Below are 19,155 nucleotides of genomic sequence, written 5' to 3' on the forward strand. Positions count from 1 at the left end.
CTTCGGAACAACTCTGTGACCGTTCTTGACTGGCCCAGCCAGAGCCCTGACCTAAACCCAATTGAGCATCTCTGGAGAGACCTGAAAATGGCTGTCCACCAACGTTCACCATCCAACCTGACAGAACTGGAGAGGATCTGCAAGGAAGAATGGCAGAGGATCCCCAAATCCAGGAGTGAAAAACTTGTTGCATCATTCCCAAGAAGACTCATGGCTGTACTAGCTCAAAAGGGTGCTTCTACTCAATACTGAGCAAAGGGTCTGAATACTTATGACCATGTGATATTTCAGTTTTTCTTTTTTAATAAATTTGCAAAAATTTCTACATTTCTGTTTTTTTCTGTCAAGATGGGGTGCTGAGTGTACATTAATGAGAAATAAAATGAACTTTTTTTGATTTTGGCAAATGGCTGCAATGACACAAAGAGTGAAAAATTTAAAGGGGTCTGAATACTTTCCGTACCCACTGTATATAATGGACTCATATCTGAACTTTGTACTCTTTGCTGCTAGACCTTAGTGCTGCATTTGACACTGACTTAAGGCATGTCTAAAGGACATAAAGGCTTGGATGACCAGTAACTTTCTACTTTTAAATTCAGAGAAAACTTCATATTTGGGCCTAAAAACCTCAGAAACAGCTTTTCTAACAGTACAGCTACTTTAGACAGAGCCTAAAGTAGTGGCCTCCAGCACTACTGTGAAAAACCTTGGAGTTCATTTTGACCAGGCTATGTCCTTTAATTCACACATAGGACAAATCTCTACTGCCTTCTTTCACTTTTGCAATATTGCCAAAGTTGAACCATCCTGTCTCAAAATGAAGCAGAAAAACTAATCCATGTATTTGTTATTTCAAAGATACAATACTGTAATTTATTACTATCAGGATGTCTCAGTAACTCAAAAAGCCTCCAGTTAATCCAGAATGCTGCAGCCAGAGTCCTGACAGGAACTAGCAAGAGAGATCATATTTTTCCTATATTAGCTTCTCTTCATTGGCTCCCTGTAAAATCCAGAATCAAATTTAAAATCCTTCTCCTCACATACAAATCCCTTCATGACCAAGCTTTCTCATACCTTAAAGACCTCATAGTACCATATTATCCCAATAGACCACTTCGCTCTCAGAGTGCAGGTCTACTAGTGGTTTCCAGAGTTTCCAAAAGTAAAATGGGAGGCAGAGCCTTTAGCTATCAAGTTCCTTTCCTGTGGAACCAGCTCCCAGTCTAGGTTCAGGAGACAGACACTCGCTGTACTTTTAAGGCTAGACTTAAAACCTTCCTCTTTGACAAAACATATAGCTAGGGCTGGTCGAGGTAATATATATTCACACCCAATTGTCATTCGTATTTTAGAGAAATGTAGTTTAATAATTGCATCATTAATGATTGATCTCATCCACCCGCGACCCACCCGACCTGCGGATTATCCTCAGCACCTGCGGATGTAACGCGCATCACTACTGCCCAAACACTCTCCATTGGTGCACTCAGCTCCTTTAACCTAAACCTCCTTTCCCTTCCCCTCCCCTCCCCTCCCCTCCCCTCCTCTCCTCCGCCCTTGCATGTATATTCCACCATTGAATGTCACTAACTTTGTGTTCTCTCCCTCTCTCTCTGCCCTCTCTCTCTCTCTCTGTACCTTCTGCAGCTGTCCCCAGTCCTGGAGCTGTATATCGCTGATGTGCAGTTACTGGCTCCACCAACCTGCAGTGTCAATTTGTTGTTTATTGTCGCTGTTCTTTTCTCTCTCCACTCACCCTAACCGGTCGAGGCAGATGGCCGCCCAAACTGAGCCCGGTTCTGCTGGAGGTTTTTTCTTCCGTTAATGGGAGCTTTTCCTCTCCACTGTCGCCAAGTGCTTGCTCATAAGGGAATTGTTGGGCTTTTAGTTTTAGTTTTTGTAAAGGGCCTTGAGATGATTTGTATTTTGATTTGGTGCTATACAAATAAAATTGAATTGAATTAAATAGTGTGTGAAGTGTGATTTTCTCAGACAATGTTAAATGAAGAGAGAGAGCAGGAGAGAAAATAGCAGGTGGCCGCCCAATTGGGAATTGGGGATTCGAGATTGGGCTTGGCTGTGGCTTGGGCTGCGGCTGTGGCTGGGGGCTGGGGCTGGGGCTGGGGCTGGGGATGGAACGTGGCTGTGGCTATGGTTGAGGCCTGGCTGTTGCTATGGCTGAAGCTGGGGTCTGGCTGTGGCTCTGGCTGTAACTTGGGCCTGGATGTGGCTGTGGCTGGGGCCTGGCTATGTCAGGATTGGAGGTGTTGGGGAGTTAGAGAAGACAGACCAAACAGTGCCCACTCTGGTACTTCAAATTCAAACAAGTCTTTATTTCAAAATACAGAACTCAACGAAAGCCAAAGCAGGAACACCGGGAACTAAAGGGACATAGGCAAACAAGCCAAAGGGACAAGACAAGAAGGTCAAGGTCACATTAAAACAAATACACAAAGGTCGGAGGTCTGGGATCACACACCTAGGGGACACGCCAGACTTACACAAACTAACGAGGGTCAAAGGTCTGGGATCACACACACCTTGAGGATACACCAGACTTACATACAACAAGACAAGGTCAAGGGCCTGGGGTCACACACACCTCGGGGACTCACCAGACTTACACACAACGAGACAAGGTCAAGGGCCTGGGGTCACACACACACCTCGGGGACACACCAGACTTACACACAACAAGGGTCAACAAGGACCAAGCAGAAGACATATGGCAAGACTAAGACATGAGGGAGGCTAAATGTGAACAAGACAAAACATGAGCACTAGAGGGAACAAGGCATGAACAAGAGGACGAGACACGAAACCACGAAGCTAAACAAGAACATGAAATGACGAGAACACACACACATAACAAAGGCCGAACTTAACTTAAGATTGAAAGAACGAGAGGTAGTCCATAATCAAATCCAAGAACTGAGGGGAAAAGGCAAAGCAAATCAGGCAACATATCTTGATCAGGGGAGTTAGCGTAGGCTGAACAGGGATCGAGCAAATGATCTGGCAGAAACGGAGCAGGTCATGAACAGATGATCTAGCAAAGGAATTGTGACTGAACAGAGGTATAAATAGGGAAGAAACAAACGAGGCAAGGGCGCAAACAATCAACTAATTGGGTCAAAGTAAAGTGGAACAAGGGAAAACAAAACCATATCCTAAAGGAACTACAAAATAAAAGCACAAAACAGGAACTCAGAAACACAGATCCTGACAGGCTATGGCTGTGGCTAGGGCCTGGCTGTGGCTAGGGGCCTGGCTGAGGCTGTGGCTAGGGCCTGGCTGTTGATGTGTCTAGGGCCTGGCTGTGGCTGTGGCTGTGGCTGTGGCTGGGGCTGGGGCTGGGGCCTGGCTGTGGCTGTAATTGTTAAAATATTTTGTAATTGCTGTTGAATCAAAAATGTCATTATATTGAGATACTAAGACATTATTTTTAGAAAGTATGTAGTTATTTCGAGATATGGGCTTCCATATCCTACTAACTGATTCTGATATTAATAATCCATTAATACCCTTGTGCACCATGTCATTGAAAAACTAACAAATCCTGAACATTAATAGCTAAGTTAAAGACAGTGAAGGGTCAGTAATATGTGAGTCATGTTAGTGGCTATAGGTTGCCAGACCAATGAATATTTCTGTATGTGACCCAACAGTAATAAAGTTCTGCACCATGCTTTCCATGCGTGTGGGTGTGTGTGAAGGGATTCCCTGTATGCATGCATTACAACTGTTAGTACTACCCAGCATTTGGATAAAGAAACCACCAGCAGTACAACCATGCAACTACAGCGTGGAATATCATTTCCATGCAGTTTATCTGGCCATCTTTTGTTTTACTTTCCCACTCACCTTGCATACTTCCTCCATCCACCAAAATGTTTACTTTTAATTATGCAAAAGCGGCAAAACATCACTGGTCTTTCAGGGATATACTAAAAAAAATAATACAATTTACATTACAAGGTTTTGAAAATACATCTTTTGATGAACAAATCAAAGTGTTGTTTCATAGCAGTGAACTACCCAATTTCATGTCATAATTGTGTTTTATCTTGGCAACAGACTAGGCAAACTACCTGTTGAGGCTTGATCTTGTTGGAGAAATGCCCAGTTGGTATGAGAAAAGTAAAAGAGTGACTCACTCACTGTTCACTAATATTCAGTGGAAATATAAATAAAGACAAGTGACAAGATCACAGAAGTGGAAAAATTATCCACCTCCATGACTGTGATGCAATGGCATCAGAATTAAACAAGAACTGAAAAGAAGCTGTGGTAAAAATGACTCCATAGACATGCAGCATTCATAGTACCACCTGCATTTCATTGCTGTGCATGTCAACAGTGGACACTTAACAAACCCAAAATGTGTTTGTTCTAATAATGGTTTTACTTCCTGAGTCAGCTGCCTGGAAAACACTTGTGGGTAATCTGGTAACTCATCCTTGTCCGGAAATTGTCCAACATATAAGGCTCTATTTTCTTTTAGGCTGGCATGCTGGCATCCACATGCGATTTTCCTGGGGAGCAAATATATTTTTTTAGTTTGCGCCCGATTTGCAATTTTCCTGCCACCAAATGAGCTTGTTTGCGCCAGCATGGCTTAGACTGTGTTTATGATTATTTTGAACTAAAATAGCACCTGTGTTAAAACGTGCTCAGACCCCCTCTTATGACAGACATATTAGACTACATAAATGCTGCTGAGTGCAGAGCCTACACTATGCATTTTTTGACATGGTTGGCAAGTCCCTTTAGCAGACTACTAAAAAATATTTATGTGAAATATTTATACAAGAAACATTTCTCTCATCACAGCTTAACGATGTAGTACATAACTTAAGGAGAGTGTGGTGATAGAGGAAGAGAGTTTTTAGCTCCTGCATTTCTTACAGAGAAAGCTGCATCTCTCCAGGGCCATCACTGATTGTGTGTTAGTTTATGGCTCCCCATTTATTGAGAAATCCTCCAGGTAAATGTTAATTCTACTGGTGATAAGCAAAGTTTTGTCTGATGAACTGGTTCTAAGCATTAGTGTCTATACACAGTATTTTATGTCCTTGCTTCCTTCCACTGTCTGTGAAAGTGACAGCAGCTCTGGCCTTTTTCATCACAGGTTCCTTCCAACCCACCTTCTCTGTGGCTGAGATGGGATGGACAGCTGTCTGTTCAGCTATCAATGAATGAATGAATCAATGAATCTAAAATCTGATCAAATAAAATCAAAAAAATCTATATGACTAAAATTAATAAAAATTGAATTAATTAAGTTGAGATGCCCTAATGTCTCTATATAACCAATCAATAATATAGGAACCTATAGTGGCTGTTTACTTACAGCAAATATAATAGGATTTTTTCTTGTTTGTTTGTTTGGGGGTTTTTTTTGTCTTTATTTAAGGTTAGTGGGATACAAAATTCCACATTGTGAGACAGCATGGGCAGCAGGCTGGTGATAGCATCTGTTAACCTTGGAAAAGGGAAAGCCTCCTGTGTAGGTGTGTCTGTGTGGGCCTCCAACCTAAAGCCACAGGAAGGTGTGTCAGTATCATTCTAGCTGCGGCGGCTTCCCCCGCCACACCTCCAGAGGCAATCCCTCTCAATGTGTATTGTGTGTATTGCCTTGACTAGAATCAGTCCATGTGGAACACCACAGGATGAAGTCACAATGATAAATTTAATTCAACACTAATGCATCCTTGCTGAATACGTATTTACTTTATTCTATTTCCTTGTGTGTTTTACAAACCATTTTTAGAAATAAAGTAATGATTTTTCTGGCCAAATAATTATATTAAATAAAACATCAACTCCATAAAGTTCCCTTTCCCAAAATTGGGATATTAGGTCGTTCACAAAAGTTGCAAGTTTGTGTTTTAAATCATAACATAAACCTTAAAATGCACTTAAAATACTAAAAATACTAAAAATACCTACCTAAAACTTAAAATATCTAAAAGGAATCACACTCATTTGAATGACTCTCTAGCCCTGATGTTTCACTGGAAGTGTGATTTTTTGATGGTCTGTAGATACCCTGGACATTCATACTCAATTCACCCAAAAAAGAGCAATGATATAGACAAAACACACACAGAGACACAATATCAAAAGTCAGTCACAGAGTGAATACCAACTTGAGATGGTAAGGTGCACTCCTGACACTGGCCAATGACGCCACTGATGTTTTCCCATTCATGCAAATGTGTAGTTGCGTCACTGTTGTTGAGGATAAAAACAGCAGAGGTGTGCTGAAAGATACCAGGACAGCAACAGCCCTGTGAAAGCACCACTGTTTATAGAAGATAATAGAAGGACTCTTTCTGCCTCACTCCAGTTTCCCATCATTCTCAGCCTCATCATGAACTTCACTACTCTTCTGGTGAGTACCCTATGATTGGAAAAAGAAGTGGAAAAATGCAGCAACACAAGCTGATATGCCTGAGTGGCAAGTCACAAAATGCTAATTTCAGGTCTTTTCAGTTAGGAACATTTCTGTTAATGCCTGCAAATATGTGCAGTATGGTCATTTTAGACTGGATGCCTTCTGCTTCCAAAAAGAGTTCATAGGTTGTGATCCTTTGACCCAGCAGGACATCTAAAAACATTAGCCTAAACAGGATTTCCAGGAACATTTTGGCTACAAAATGTATTATTAAACAAATCTTTAAACTATATTGTTGAAGGTTGTAGTAATATGATTATTCAGTTGGGCATTTTAACTCTAATTTGGTAGCTGATAGTGAAGAAAGATAGACAAAGCAAATAGAAAAATATGGCCTGCAGCAAAGACCACAGTAAAAAAATATAATTTCAGAAAATAATCAGCTTTCTATCTGGCTGTTTTTACAAAAGTGAATTTTAGACTGATCATGTGACTCTAATTATATATTCTCGATATATTTGTGTTTCCAGCTCTTTCTGGGACTGATGGGGACAACATGCAGCAAGCCTGTGTGCCCCAGTGACTGTGAACATACTCACAACTATGACAAGCAAGACTTCATACATGTGTCAGAGCTCCAGCACTCTTCCGTTGCACCCTGGAAACTGAGGTGAGTGGTCTTTCCATTGGGCAGTAAAGAAAACAATAAAACATTGTACTCAAATACAATTTGAGCACCATATTGATGTTTTTATTAGCTGGTTATTTGTCATAGCTGAAGTTTATTTTTAGCTGAAGTTCCAAGGCTTCTAACAAAACTTACGGCTTAATTCTGACGTGTAGCTTGGCCCTAAGAGGGCACACTATAGTCTCTCTTAAAGTGTGCAGTGGCTCTTTCAGCTACTGTAAACCAGTGGTGGAAGAATTATTCAGATCCTTAAGAAGTAGTAATACCACAGCTAGCAATAAAATCCACTGTATGTGACAAAAGTAAAGGTAGTCAGTAACACATAGTAATGATGAATGAATAATTAGGATATTATCAGATCATGATTATTGATGCATCCATCGCTTTAATGTTGCAGCTGTTGGATATATTTTATACTATACTATATTTAAAGTACTTTACATACTGCAACGTTTCTTGTGATTCCACCAGGGATCAATAAAGTTAGATGGTTATACTGTATCAGATCATGGTTACTGATATACCCATTGCTTTAATGTTGCAGCCGTTGGACATCTTTTATACTCATAATTTGAAATACTTTACATACTGCAAGGTGGCTTGTGATCCCACCAGGGATCAATAAAGTCTGATGATTATACTGTATTTTATTTGTTTCTTCTTAATCATGAAAAGGAACAAATGTTTTCAGATAAATGTAATGCAGTAAAATGTAAAAAATTTGGCTCTGATGTGACTATGAAGCAAAGTCCAACCATGGAGCAATGGAAATACTCTATTTACATTCCACCACACTTATGGCCACATATTGGACAAAGTGGTATTTTGATCTGGTGTTAGCACTATATGTAAAGTCACCCAACTGATCATTTCTCCTGTTGGGACATTGATGATCTGTGCTGACTTTCATGGCAATCCATCCTACATAAAGCACTGATGACTGACACTGACATCTCTTCAATCTTGCCACTGACAGCAAAACAATATAGGGACAATTACATGAAAATGTATGAATTGATACAGAACAGATGAATTGATGCAACTTTTCTGGAACAAATGCATTACAGATGATCCTTTTCTGCTTCTGTGTGCCATTAATCCATAGCCAGTTTCTTCCCATCATGTTTTTCAGCTCTAACGTTTCAGAAAGCAGAGAGCCATCTGTCCTTCGGTATGCTGTGTGCATGACTTGCACAGTGAGTGACATGATTGCCAAGGCCATCTACCTGCGGATTTCAGTGTACGAGAGGGTGCGCACTGACAAAAATGAAACCTTTTGCAAGTGTCCTTTTGAGCTCGCTGTTGGATGTACCTGTGTCAATGAAACATCAACAGGAAAGACCAAATAACAATTAGGACAGATGATGTAATAAGAATAAGAATAAGAGTAATAGGAATGGTTTTACCATATTATGTCTTTGGACCCAGAGAAATTACCCTTTTACTTTTATTCATGTCATATTCATAAAATATATCTACTACATTATTAGGTGGGAAATGTATTTATTTATTCATAAGTTGCAATTGAATCCGGAACTGATCTGTTATAAGTGTGTCTTTTATGACAGGATAAATATGGTTTATTTGTAGAAATATTCATATCTGAAGTTGTATGTCAGTGACATGAATGAACTATATAACATGTGTTTTACATGTGATAACTTGCTGTATTGGTGGTGGCACACATTTCAGGTGCAGGGCTGTTTTGTGAAAAACTAAAATGTACAATGTGATTGGCAGCATTTAAATACTATCTGTTTATTACATGTATCATGTAATCTTTAAAAACAAAAACATACATTTTTTGTGAATATTTGTGTTCTATACAAATGTGAAAGCTATTGGGTTTGCATTATGTGCATTATAAAATGTTAACATCCATTATTTTCCTGTATCCTTACTAAACTGTCAATTCAAATAAAATCACTTAACACCAAACAAATTGATGTTAGGTTTTTTTTTTTGGTTAACCAACAACATGAAGTAAAAATTCAGTTTCATTCGGTCTACACTTTTTAAGGGTTTCTGGTTTAGCTCGAAGAGAAGTGTTAAATTTTACAGCATACATGTTGGACAGTACTGGGCTTCTGCCTGAAAATAACTGAATGAATTACAGCACATCAGAACAAATTTTATGGTGAGCATTAAGATAACTGGGGGCTTATATAAGTTATATTAACTGTGCTTCCTTACAAAAAATAAGTATACCTAAAGTTTATTTTGAGTACTAGAGTAAGGTTCAAGTATATACTTTATATAATAGGTATTCTAATATCAGTGTACTAGTAATATAAATTGTACCATTTCAAAAATTCATGGGACTAAATTGGCCCACCTTTTGTTTTATGAAAGTAAACTTTTAATTACAGTGCATTCTGAAAGTATTCAGACCCCCTTCACTTTTTTGTTTTATTATGTTGCAGCCTGTTACTACACTTGTTTAAATTATTATTTTTTTCTCAATCTATACTCAGTACCACATAGTGACAAAGTGAAAACAGAATTTCAGGAATGTCTACTAATGTGAAAATTAGCTCAGTATATTATTAGCTTAGTATATAGGTAAGAGTAGTAAATTTTACAAATAGTACAAATAGTTCATATTTAAATTTTATTTTGTACTGTAGCACTTATGTAGCACCCACAAGCCAAGCCAGGGCCTGCCCAGGCTCTTTTGGTGCCCTAGGTGAGATTTTAGATTTCGCACACACCACACCATTAAAAAAAAATAGGAAAATGCAAAACATTACACAAATAATGAAGCATTACCATAAATAAGTAGCCAATAAATTTACACGGTTTTTACACATTTACACTAGCTGTCACTAGGAGACACAAAACAATTAAACTGCAAATCAACAAAAAAAGTGCAACAAACTCTATTATTCTGAATTACAGTAGTGTCAAACTGAACACACCTGGTTTTCTTTGCAGCTAAGTCATCAATGACATTAAATGACAAATTCTTGGAAACATCATTATTGTCATTGCTGCACTCTTGGGTAGACCTCAAGTAGGTTTTTAATTAGCTTGTGTTTTGAAAAGCTCCTCTGTCACTGGGTTAGTGACACCTAAGGCACATTAACTCGTTTATGGGAGGTTGGAAAGCCCCCGACGCCGACGCTGATGAATTAATGCCAACTTTATTCAACAATCACATCGGGTTGTAATGTTCGGGTATGTAGGCTACTTGTAGCCATGTATGCATGTAAAGATTAGCTTTTATTGTGACTTTGAAATCAGCACTGAGTCTCCAGTATTGCAGAAACAACTCATTTCTTTGGTCGTTAATTCCAAAATTGTAGCGTTCTCGTGATCTCGCAATGTAGGCGTACTGATATTAGCTTGAAGCCGGTGGTGTTGCAAGTAGCAATTTACTTTCACATACGCTGGAAATGAAACTATGATTCAATTCCCAGGCAAGGGGAGGAGAAATTCCCAGGCAGGGGAGGAGAAACCAGCCCCCGGACTTTCAAAATAAATGCACCGCGTGTCAGAGCCACGTTGTCACGTGGTTAAGTGACACTTCTGTCAGCGTGCGGTTGTATTCTTGTGTGTAGAATTTTATGGACAGTGTGCATGTTTAGATGAGCACTTTTCTTGCAACAGGCAGCCTGGGTGTTCGATCGGCTTATTGTTTGGCAAACTAAACAAATAATCGAACTGTTAGACGTAACGTTGAAATATTACAGCTATATAAAAATATCTCTTCATGAACTGCAAACCGTTTTATTGTTCGTCTCGTTTGTTGTGGTCTCAGTACTTTTTCACTCAGGAGCGACACAACAGCTGGCTGAACAGGTAACGAATGTGGAGACACAACACCCAGACTCATTGCTCAGCATTCTGGGTTTTTTAACAGAGCAAATTTAACCCACGCAATTCCCAAATACAGACAGCACATTAAATGTCCCACTAGGGACACGAACACACTGGATCACTAATGCACCGTTTTAAAGCACGCTAATCACTATGTTACCCGTGCTGCTTCACAAAAACTCTTTTCATTTCTGGCTTTTTGAGGGCCTCTCCCTGCATTGGGCCCTGGGTAAACACTAAGAGCTGTATGTGCAGAGCAAGACCTGCACAACAACAACAAATCATGGTTCACACCCAACCTCAGGAAACTGAGCCTGGCCTACAGAAGTGGTAATTGGGCCCTGTTTAAGCTTGAAATGCACCTCCCAGGTAGACCACATCCACAAGAAGACTCAGCAGAGACTGTACTTCCTATGGCAGCTCAGTAAATTTAATCTGCCACAGGAGCTGCTGGTCACCTCCTATACTGCCATTATAGTCTGTCCTCTGCACTTCGATCACATTGTCTGGTTTGTATCAGCCACCAAACTAGACAGGAACCGCCTGTAATGGACAATCTGGTCTGCAGAGAGGATTATCAGGGCCAAACTTCCCTCCATCTAGGACCTGTACTGGTCCATGGTTAACTGAAATTTATTTGATGTTAGAATTGCTTGCCATAGACAACAGCTCCTGCAAGCTGGAGGACCTCCCCACCTGACTTCCTGCAGTATATACTGAGCACCACAGAGGAGCAGTAGAGTCTGTCACAACAAGGGATATGAGGAAAATAAAACAAACCTGATTTTAAAGGTTTGTCTATGGAATGATAAATGATTGTGTTTGTAGTGTGCAAACCTGAAAGCCTGATGTGGGCTGCACTGCACAATTATTTAAATGTTTGCTTCAGCTGATAACCTTTTTCTTGAACTGAAAGTATTAGAAAATTCTGGAAACAGTTTTAAAATTAAATATTGCAATGATATCATTTTAAGTAACAATGCGAATGAGCTTCTCCATGGTTAGAATTTGTAATAGTAAACTGAACACCTTTGTGTTTTGATCTAACAAAAAGACAAAAAAGCTACATTTAAAATGGTTCTTCGAAAAATTTCGCATTCAAAGAATAAATGCGACAAATTAACTGCATCGTGTCAAATGTTTGCTTTACGTTTCAAATTTCTTTACTAAAAAACAGTACGAGGCCTGAGTCAAACCATGAAAACAAAAAGAAAATGATTAGGGTGGCGACAAAAAATGAAAAATCACAAGGTATTTTAGTTTCCGGGTCAACAGCTCTTCCTTTTCTGACGGCCATTTGTCGTATACGGTAGGTTTCTGTCGAGCTCTTGTCTTTATCGACGTTAAAACTCAGTATATAGCCATACAGCTATATTTTTGGTTTATTAGTTGAAGGTAATGTGACTCTGTAGTTGGAAATCATCTTTGGAGGGTGTTTACATTAACAATGGTCTACAAATGTTGGACGTGTGTCGAGTGTGCGAGCTGCCACATGTGTTGAGCGGTCACATGCTAACGGGCTAACACCGCGGCTCCTTTAATAATGTCTGAGCTTTTGTGCTGTTTAACTGCCGGACTTTGGTTTGAATAGGCGATCACAATAACGCTATATGTGGTAGTAGGTGTTGTGTTAGCATAGCTGGGTTATGGTTATTGGTCTGGTTTCTTTCAGATTTGTAGGCGACCTCCTGTATAGCCTGTAAACATGCAGAACGACGCTGGTGAATTTGTGGATCTCTACGTCCCACGTAAATGGTGAGTGTTCCGATAGTTGGATTAAGTTATTGCATATGTTTGGGAGCAGCGTATATTGTGACAGTTAAAAATATACTAAAACAAAAACTGTCTTGTGTTAAGGGTTAGTTGAAAACTTCATCATTAAAATAAATCACTGAAATATGGAGGTTAGCCCTGTGCCTTTTACGTGTAAGCCAAATGGTTTGATCTGTAATGACGTGATCAATGTACATTTGTCTAAAATCCCAACAGACAAGTCATTTTCCCTGTGATGAAGTAGAGTTTGTGGGGTTGTGTCCCTGCAGAAACCCTGCAGTGATAGTTGTTTCAAATACAAGCATGTGAAATACTGTTTGTGTTGCAGCTCTGCTAGCAACAGAATCATTGGAGCCAAAGACCATGCCTCCATCCAGATCAACATTGCAGAGGTGAAATAACATTTACATTTGAAGAATTCTAATACACAATTAGCCTTGTTTTATTTTGTTGCGCATATGCTGACTGTTTTGTTTGGCCTTACACTTCCACTGTGCAATTAATCGAATTCTGATGTCTATTTCGGGTCTCAGCGATGACAAAAACTATGTAATCGAGAAAAAAACGATTATTCAGTTTTTCAAGTTATTTTGGCCTGCGTTGGTATACCGCTACTTATACATTTGAATATATTTTGTTATTTTTTTTTGAAGAGAGTTCACAGTTTTATTCAATAAATGTTTTTGTTTTATATGTTATATTCAATAAATTTATTCAACATATTTCCAAACTCAATGAATAATTGTGTAAAATAATCCCGATTTTCAATAATGACCAAAATAATTGTGGTTATTTTTTCCATAATTGAACGGCCCTACCTCAGAGGGTTACTTAATATTAGGTATGATGTACCACATCATTTTATTTTATTTTATTTTCATTATTTAATAGTACACTTGCATAAAGTGGGTTTGTAAAATAGTGGCTCTCTTTGTTGTGGTAGCTTTTTCTCTGCAGCAATTGAAAGCTATCACTGAGTAGAATGAATCATATTTAACATTTTTGTTGACCTGATTGAAGTTACATCTACCAAAGTGGAGTTTTCTGCTCAGTCTATCTAACAAATTTTGGTATTTAGGAACATTACAGTTTACATTTCATATGGCAGTCCACTAGCTTAATGACACATGGCTCTTCCATCTAAGCAGTGTTAGTTAAGCTTTGGTTGGACTAAACTTCAGCAGTGAGAACAAATGAAGATGAAATTGATACAGCAACGTTTCAGTTTTATAGTGTGAACAGTAATGTGACGTGAGAAGAAAAATCCAGAGGATCTTAATGGGAAAACCTTGGATTCAAGCTTAAAATAACCATATTTTGAATTTTTTGCTGCATAGTTGGCAGCTAGTTGGTTACAAAAAAGTTTTTGTTATAGTCATTTACAGGCAGTAAGATCAGACCTGCATTGATTACAGGTATATTATAGAGGAACTCAGGAACAAACATAAAGCAGTGGATGCTTGTACGAGTTAGAAATATATTCAGAAAGATGTTTGGGGCTCAGGAGCTAAATAAATGCTGGTATGCTACTTTTTTACATAATAAGCTGTCCTATTGTTTTTCAGCATGCGGAACTGAATTTTAAAGTCTTGGTTAAATATGTATTCAATATCTCAACAGATATGTTAGTATTAATATAAGCAGCAAGCCAAAACCTACAGGTTTGCTGTGAGATTCCACAGTTTTGAGGAGGTTGTTCTATTCATTCTTACTGTGTTCTCTCTTCTGCAGGTTGACAAGGCAACTGGTCGCTTCAACGGTCAGTTCAAGACCTACGCTATCTGTGGCGCTATTCGCAGAATGGTACGTCTCAATTGAATGTCTGCTGCGGAGAAGCCTTTTGCAAGTCATTCTACTTGTGTGTTGAGTTTGGTTTAGGCTTTGTAGTTTACTTGAATATATCAGACTTTTTGGTCTGCAGAGGAAATGGCTTGTGTCTGTTAGCATGGGATATATTCTTTGTCTCTACTCGAAACCTGCCCTTGCACTCTTGTACATGCTAAACACTTTTGTCTAAATACATGTTTTTCCTTTTACAGGGCGAGTCTGATGACTCCATCCTGAGGTTGGCGAAGAATGACAGCATTGTCGCAAAGTAAGAATCTGTGCTGTAGACTTAATATCATATAAACAATAGGGTTGTCACTTTTACTTGAAAGTCACACATTTGTGTGAATGGTTTAATAAGATGTTAACATTGTTCCTTGCGTGTCCAAATGGCTACACATAAATGGGTGTTAAAATAAGACTCTTCTGTTCATGTGTCTTAGTAAACCATAACAGTGTGACATTGAACCAGTATGTACAATACCAGAACCCTGAAAGTGAAACAGCTAAATCTTCATCTTTTGGGTAAATCTGACAACTTGGAGTTGTCCACTAACATTGTTATTCTGTCCTCTCCCCTATTTTGCTTCACAGGAACTTCTGAGTGAGACTTGAGTGGGGAAACTAAAATAAAATGTAAAAAGAAAAAAATTTGTCATTGTTGTAGTTTCTTAATAATTATTGAAAAATGTATGTATGTTATGTGTTGCTTCCAGGAAATGTCAGTCATCTGAGTTTTCCTTAGTGACATAATGATTTCCACATGGCCAGCTTCGTACAGATATAAATAAGTTTGTCTCACGTGTTTTAATTAGGGCAAAAAATAATTTGTCTAAGTTTCAAACAGTACGCTCAAATACAAAGAATGTTTTACATTTAAAATAAGGTGCAGGTTTGGACAAAAGTCATGAAAATACTGTGACCACAAATCAACATGATAGTGGTAGGAAATTGTGAGAAAAAAAGATGTTAACTTGCAGTCCAGTTGATGGAAGTAAAGTCAGTCAAAAAAAAAACATTTACATGAATGCGTTTTTATTCCTATACATAGTGTTTGCTAGTGTAATGTACTGTTAACATGTTGGCATGAAGTGGTTTTTGATAATTTTTCTTTTGGGATAACTAAATCTTACAACTGTTAATTTTAAAAGTCCAATTTTTCTTGTTGACTGCTGCAAAATGAATATGTAGCACAAATGGAAAGTACAAGTTAGAGAAGAGTTATAGCTCCTCTCTTGCTAGGGAAGAGCTAAGTCTCTTGGAAATCACATCCCTTTAGGGCAGCTTATTCCTACAGGTGCAGATCCATACAAAGGAAAAGTATTTAATTTGCTGATGGAGTTGATGACATCTGCTCTTTGTCATCTAGAAGTAAGTTTTAATCCTATGTCTCTTTCTACTTTGCTAAAGCTTTATGGATGTTGCCCTTCTCATTAATGAAGGAGGTGTCATTGTACATCATAAATTTGACTGTTAAATATTTCCTTAAAAACTTTAAAGATGGACATCTCAAGTTCCTTTTGCCCTGCTGAGCTCCTTTTGGGGGGAGACCCAGCCACCAGGCGCTCACTTTTGAGCCCCAACCTTGGGCCTGGCTCCAGGGTGTGCCCTGACTTCACCATACTGGGCAGCGTCACAAGTCCTTGTTTTCCTCTTGATAAGGGACCTTTGAACCACTCTTGGTCTGGCTTGTCACCTAGGACCTTTTTGGCTTGGGAGACCCTACTGGAGGCATACAGTCCCTGACAACATAGCTCCTAAAATCATTCAGACACTCAAACCGCTCCAGCACGATAATGTGGCGGTTCAGGGAGGGGGTCTTAACTGAGAGGAGGCCTGGGGAAGACCTAGGACATGCTGGAGGGGACCCTCTAGAAGAGCTGGAGATAGTGACCAGGGAAAAGGAAGTCTGGGCATCCTTGCTTAGGCTACTGGCCACAGATAGGCAGAAGAAAATGGATGGATGAGCAGTTAAGACAGCAGAAAGTCTTAACTAAGACAGTTTGCTTTAATGAGCCAAAATATCAATGGAATTCTCTATTGTAAGAGAAAGTCCACTGGGACATTTTTTATCATGGATATTTGTGTGGTTGAAAGAGAATGTCTCAGGGATTTATCAGGAGAGAAAAAGCTGATGTCAGGCAGGTGTACAGTAAAGATAGAGCTGCTTAAAGCTGCAATCTATTATAACATTACCAGTGACTCTCATTGCAAATGGATTTTCACATATTTCTACAGTCTGTGCCACCTGACTTTGTTGAACAGATGAAATACATGGCAGAATGACAGGGCAGGGTTAAGGGCTGAGGGGGTTACAATGCCCATCTAGGTTGAACAATTTGTGGAGTGGAGGGGCCAGGGGCTGTGTGCAGTGATTGCTGTCATCAGCTGCTGCTTTACTGCTGCATTCCCACACATTCTCCCTCTCTTTTCCTTCAGGTGAGTGGCCAGGTAGATGAGATGTACAGTATGTCATCACTGTCTACATTGTCTCCTCTTGGCTGCAGGCTTGTTGCTCATTGAAAGATAATAAACATTTTATGTGGTTCTAAATAAGTGTCTGATTTGGCAGTTTATGGTATGACGGAACATAGGTAAGCAACACTAGTGAATAATTAACCAGCTCTCATGTTCCTAGCAGTCCCTCTTTCTGCTGCTTCTTTCAGGTGAAATGACAGACAAATGAAGTTTGCAGTTAGACCATTACATTGCATCACTTCCCATGCAGTTTTAAATTACTAACCATTTGCTGCTGCTTGCTATCTGGCGTGAGAAAAAACCTCCAAAGAGACTTGTTTCTCATGTGGCAGCTAAATAGTGTGTGAAGAGACTCAGACTATTTTTCTCAGACAATGTTAAATGAAGAGAGAGAGCAGGAGAGAAAATATATGTAACAAGCCTAAATATCCCAGATAAGCTGTGATGCTTATCACATATCACAACAATAAAAAAGTAGTATTAATTGGAGCTGTACTAGGACAGCACATTCCAGATTGCATTTATTTACTGTAATTATCAGTAGCTTGATAAGAAGTGTTTCACCTCTATAAATTGAAGGGCTTTCTAAACTTGGTTGTTTTCATTTTTTTCAATAAGAGAATGTCTATAACAGACACAAAATGCTTCTGCTTTTGATACCAAAGTCTTAACAGCAAACCGCAGGTCACAACTTGCCCAACAATGACTTTAATTTACAGGGATTGAAGTCCCTCACACACGCACCCTCTCACCCGGCCCCCTGGACATCTTCGACACACACACGATAACTTGATAACTCAACCTTATTTATTTTAATCTAAATGGCTATTCCTGTCACTTGTTGAAGTGCCTGGTAAGCTCCCAAGTAGTGTTAATGACTGTATTTTTAAGAAGGGTTTACTCTCTGCGAAGGCTGATGTCTGCTGCTTACAGTTGATCTCACATAATCCATGGTCCACTCATTCCTTCCCCTTCTCCTCCCTCTTTCTCTTGCTGTGCCTTTCTCTTGGTATAATGTCTTACTATAAATCTTTCCATCTCTCGCGCTCATCATTTTGGCTGTGCTCAGAAGCAGCCTGGCTCGTCTCTTTGTGTCTCTTTGTCCTCTTTCAGATGCCAGCAGACTTCAAAGTAGGTGAGATCTGTGAAGGGAAGGGAGGAGAAAGAGACACTGGTGAGAGAGGAAGAAGATAAGAGGAAAGTAGACTGCATGGAGAGAGGGAGGGGATGAAAGAGACTTGCTCAGTTGCTGCAGTTTAAAGTCAGTGGTGACTTTGTGATTATCCAACTGCACATAAATAACACCATCACTGATCATCAATATAAAGTTATTACTCTGCAACTTAAAAACATATAGCATAGAAATACGGGGTGTAGCAAAAAAAGGAAAATGAATAGATTATAAATGCAAGATAAGAGAGATTTTGCTGAGGTTTAGAGGTGCTGGTTAGTTTATGAATGTGCTCAGCAAATTTCATGGGCACACTATCAAAGATGTTGTCCGGGGTGTGGCTCTAGAGAGAAACACATGCAGCTTTGAGGACCATGAGTGTGCTTATTAAACTTCATAGCATGTATACCGTTTGATTTTGAAATTGTTCTGTACAGATGGGTACATGGGCCTGGTGGCGACACCTGAGCAAAAGTCAGTGTGTCACCAAATATGTTGGACCTTATGAATGTGTTGGATGGGCGCTCGGACTGTATGACAGCAAATACTCCAGGCAGTGAAGTCATGTGAGGAGCTAAAGAGAGAGGAGGAGAGAGGGACCCCCAGGAGTGTGTGTGGTTAGCAGTGCTTTTTGAATGAGACAAAGAAAAGAACATGTCGGTACCTGCCTCAGACACAAACACACACTTTAGTCTGCTGTCAATCCAAAACATCCCCTCCTTGGCCCATAGCACTTCAAACACATCCGCCCTCAGCACTGTGCATATCATTTGTGTTTGTGTGTGTGTGTGTGTGTGTGTGTGTGTGTTCATCTCAAAATCCTATCTGATGCAGGATGGGACCATGGAGCATCTGAGGAATGCAGGGGATAGACAAACAGTACTGTGATCTGAATATAGTTATGACTGTGAGGGAGGGAAGCAGGTATCGTTTGTACTATACATGTCTAAATGGTCTGTTCTCACTTTCTGTGTTACTGTTTGTCCATCATCC

General features: G+C 39.4%; 1 protein-coding gene across 1 annotated transcript; it reads left to right on the top strand.

The window, feature by feature from the left end:
• Positions 1-12,158: 12,158 nt before the first annotated feature.
• On the top strand, positions 12,159-15,166 carry rps21 (ribosomal protein S21). The gene is made up of 6 exons (XM_026331383.1): positions 12,159-12,222; positions 12,586-12,668; positions 13,015-13,078; positions 14,418-14,489; positions 14,726-14,781; positions 15,108-15,166. Exons 2-6 carry the CDS (start codon positions 12,619-12,621, stop codon positions 15,115-15,117), a joined length of 252 nt encoding a protein of 83 aa, XP_026187168.1. The 5' UTR covers positions 12,159-12,222; positions 12,586-12,618; the 3' UTR covers positions 15,118-15,166.
• Positions 15,167-19,155: the final 3,989 nt, after the last annotated feature.

This window comes from Mastacembelus armatus, chromosome 7, assembly GCF_900324485.2.
Source record: "Mastacembelus armatus chromosome 7, fMasArm1.2, whole genome shotgun sequence".
NCBI lineage: Eukaryota > Metazoa > Chordata > Actinopteri > Synbranchiformes > Mastacembelidae > Mastacembelus > Mastacembelus armatus.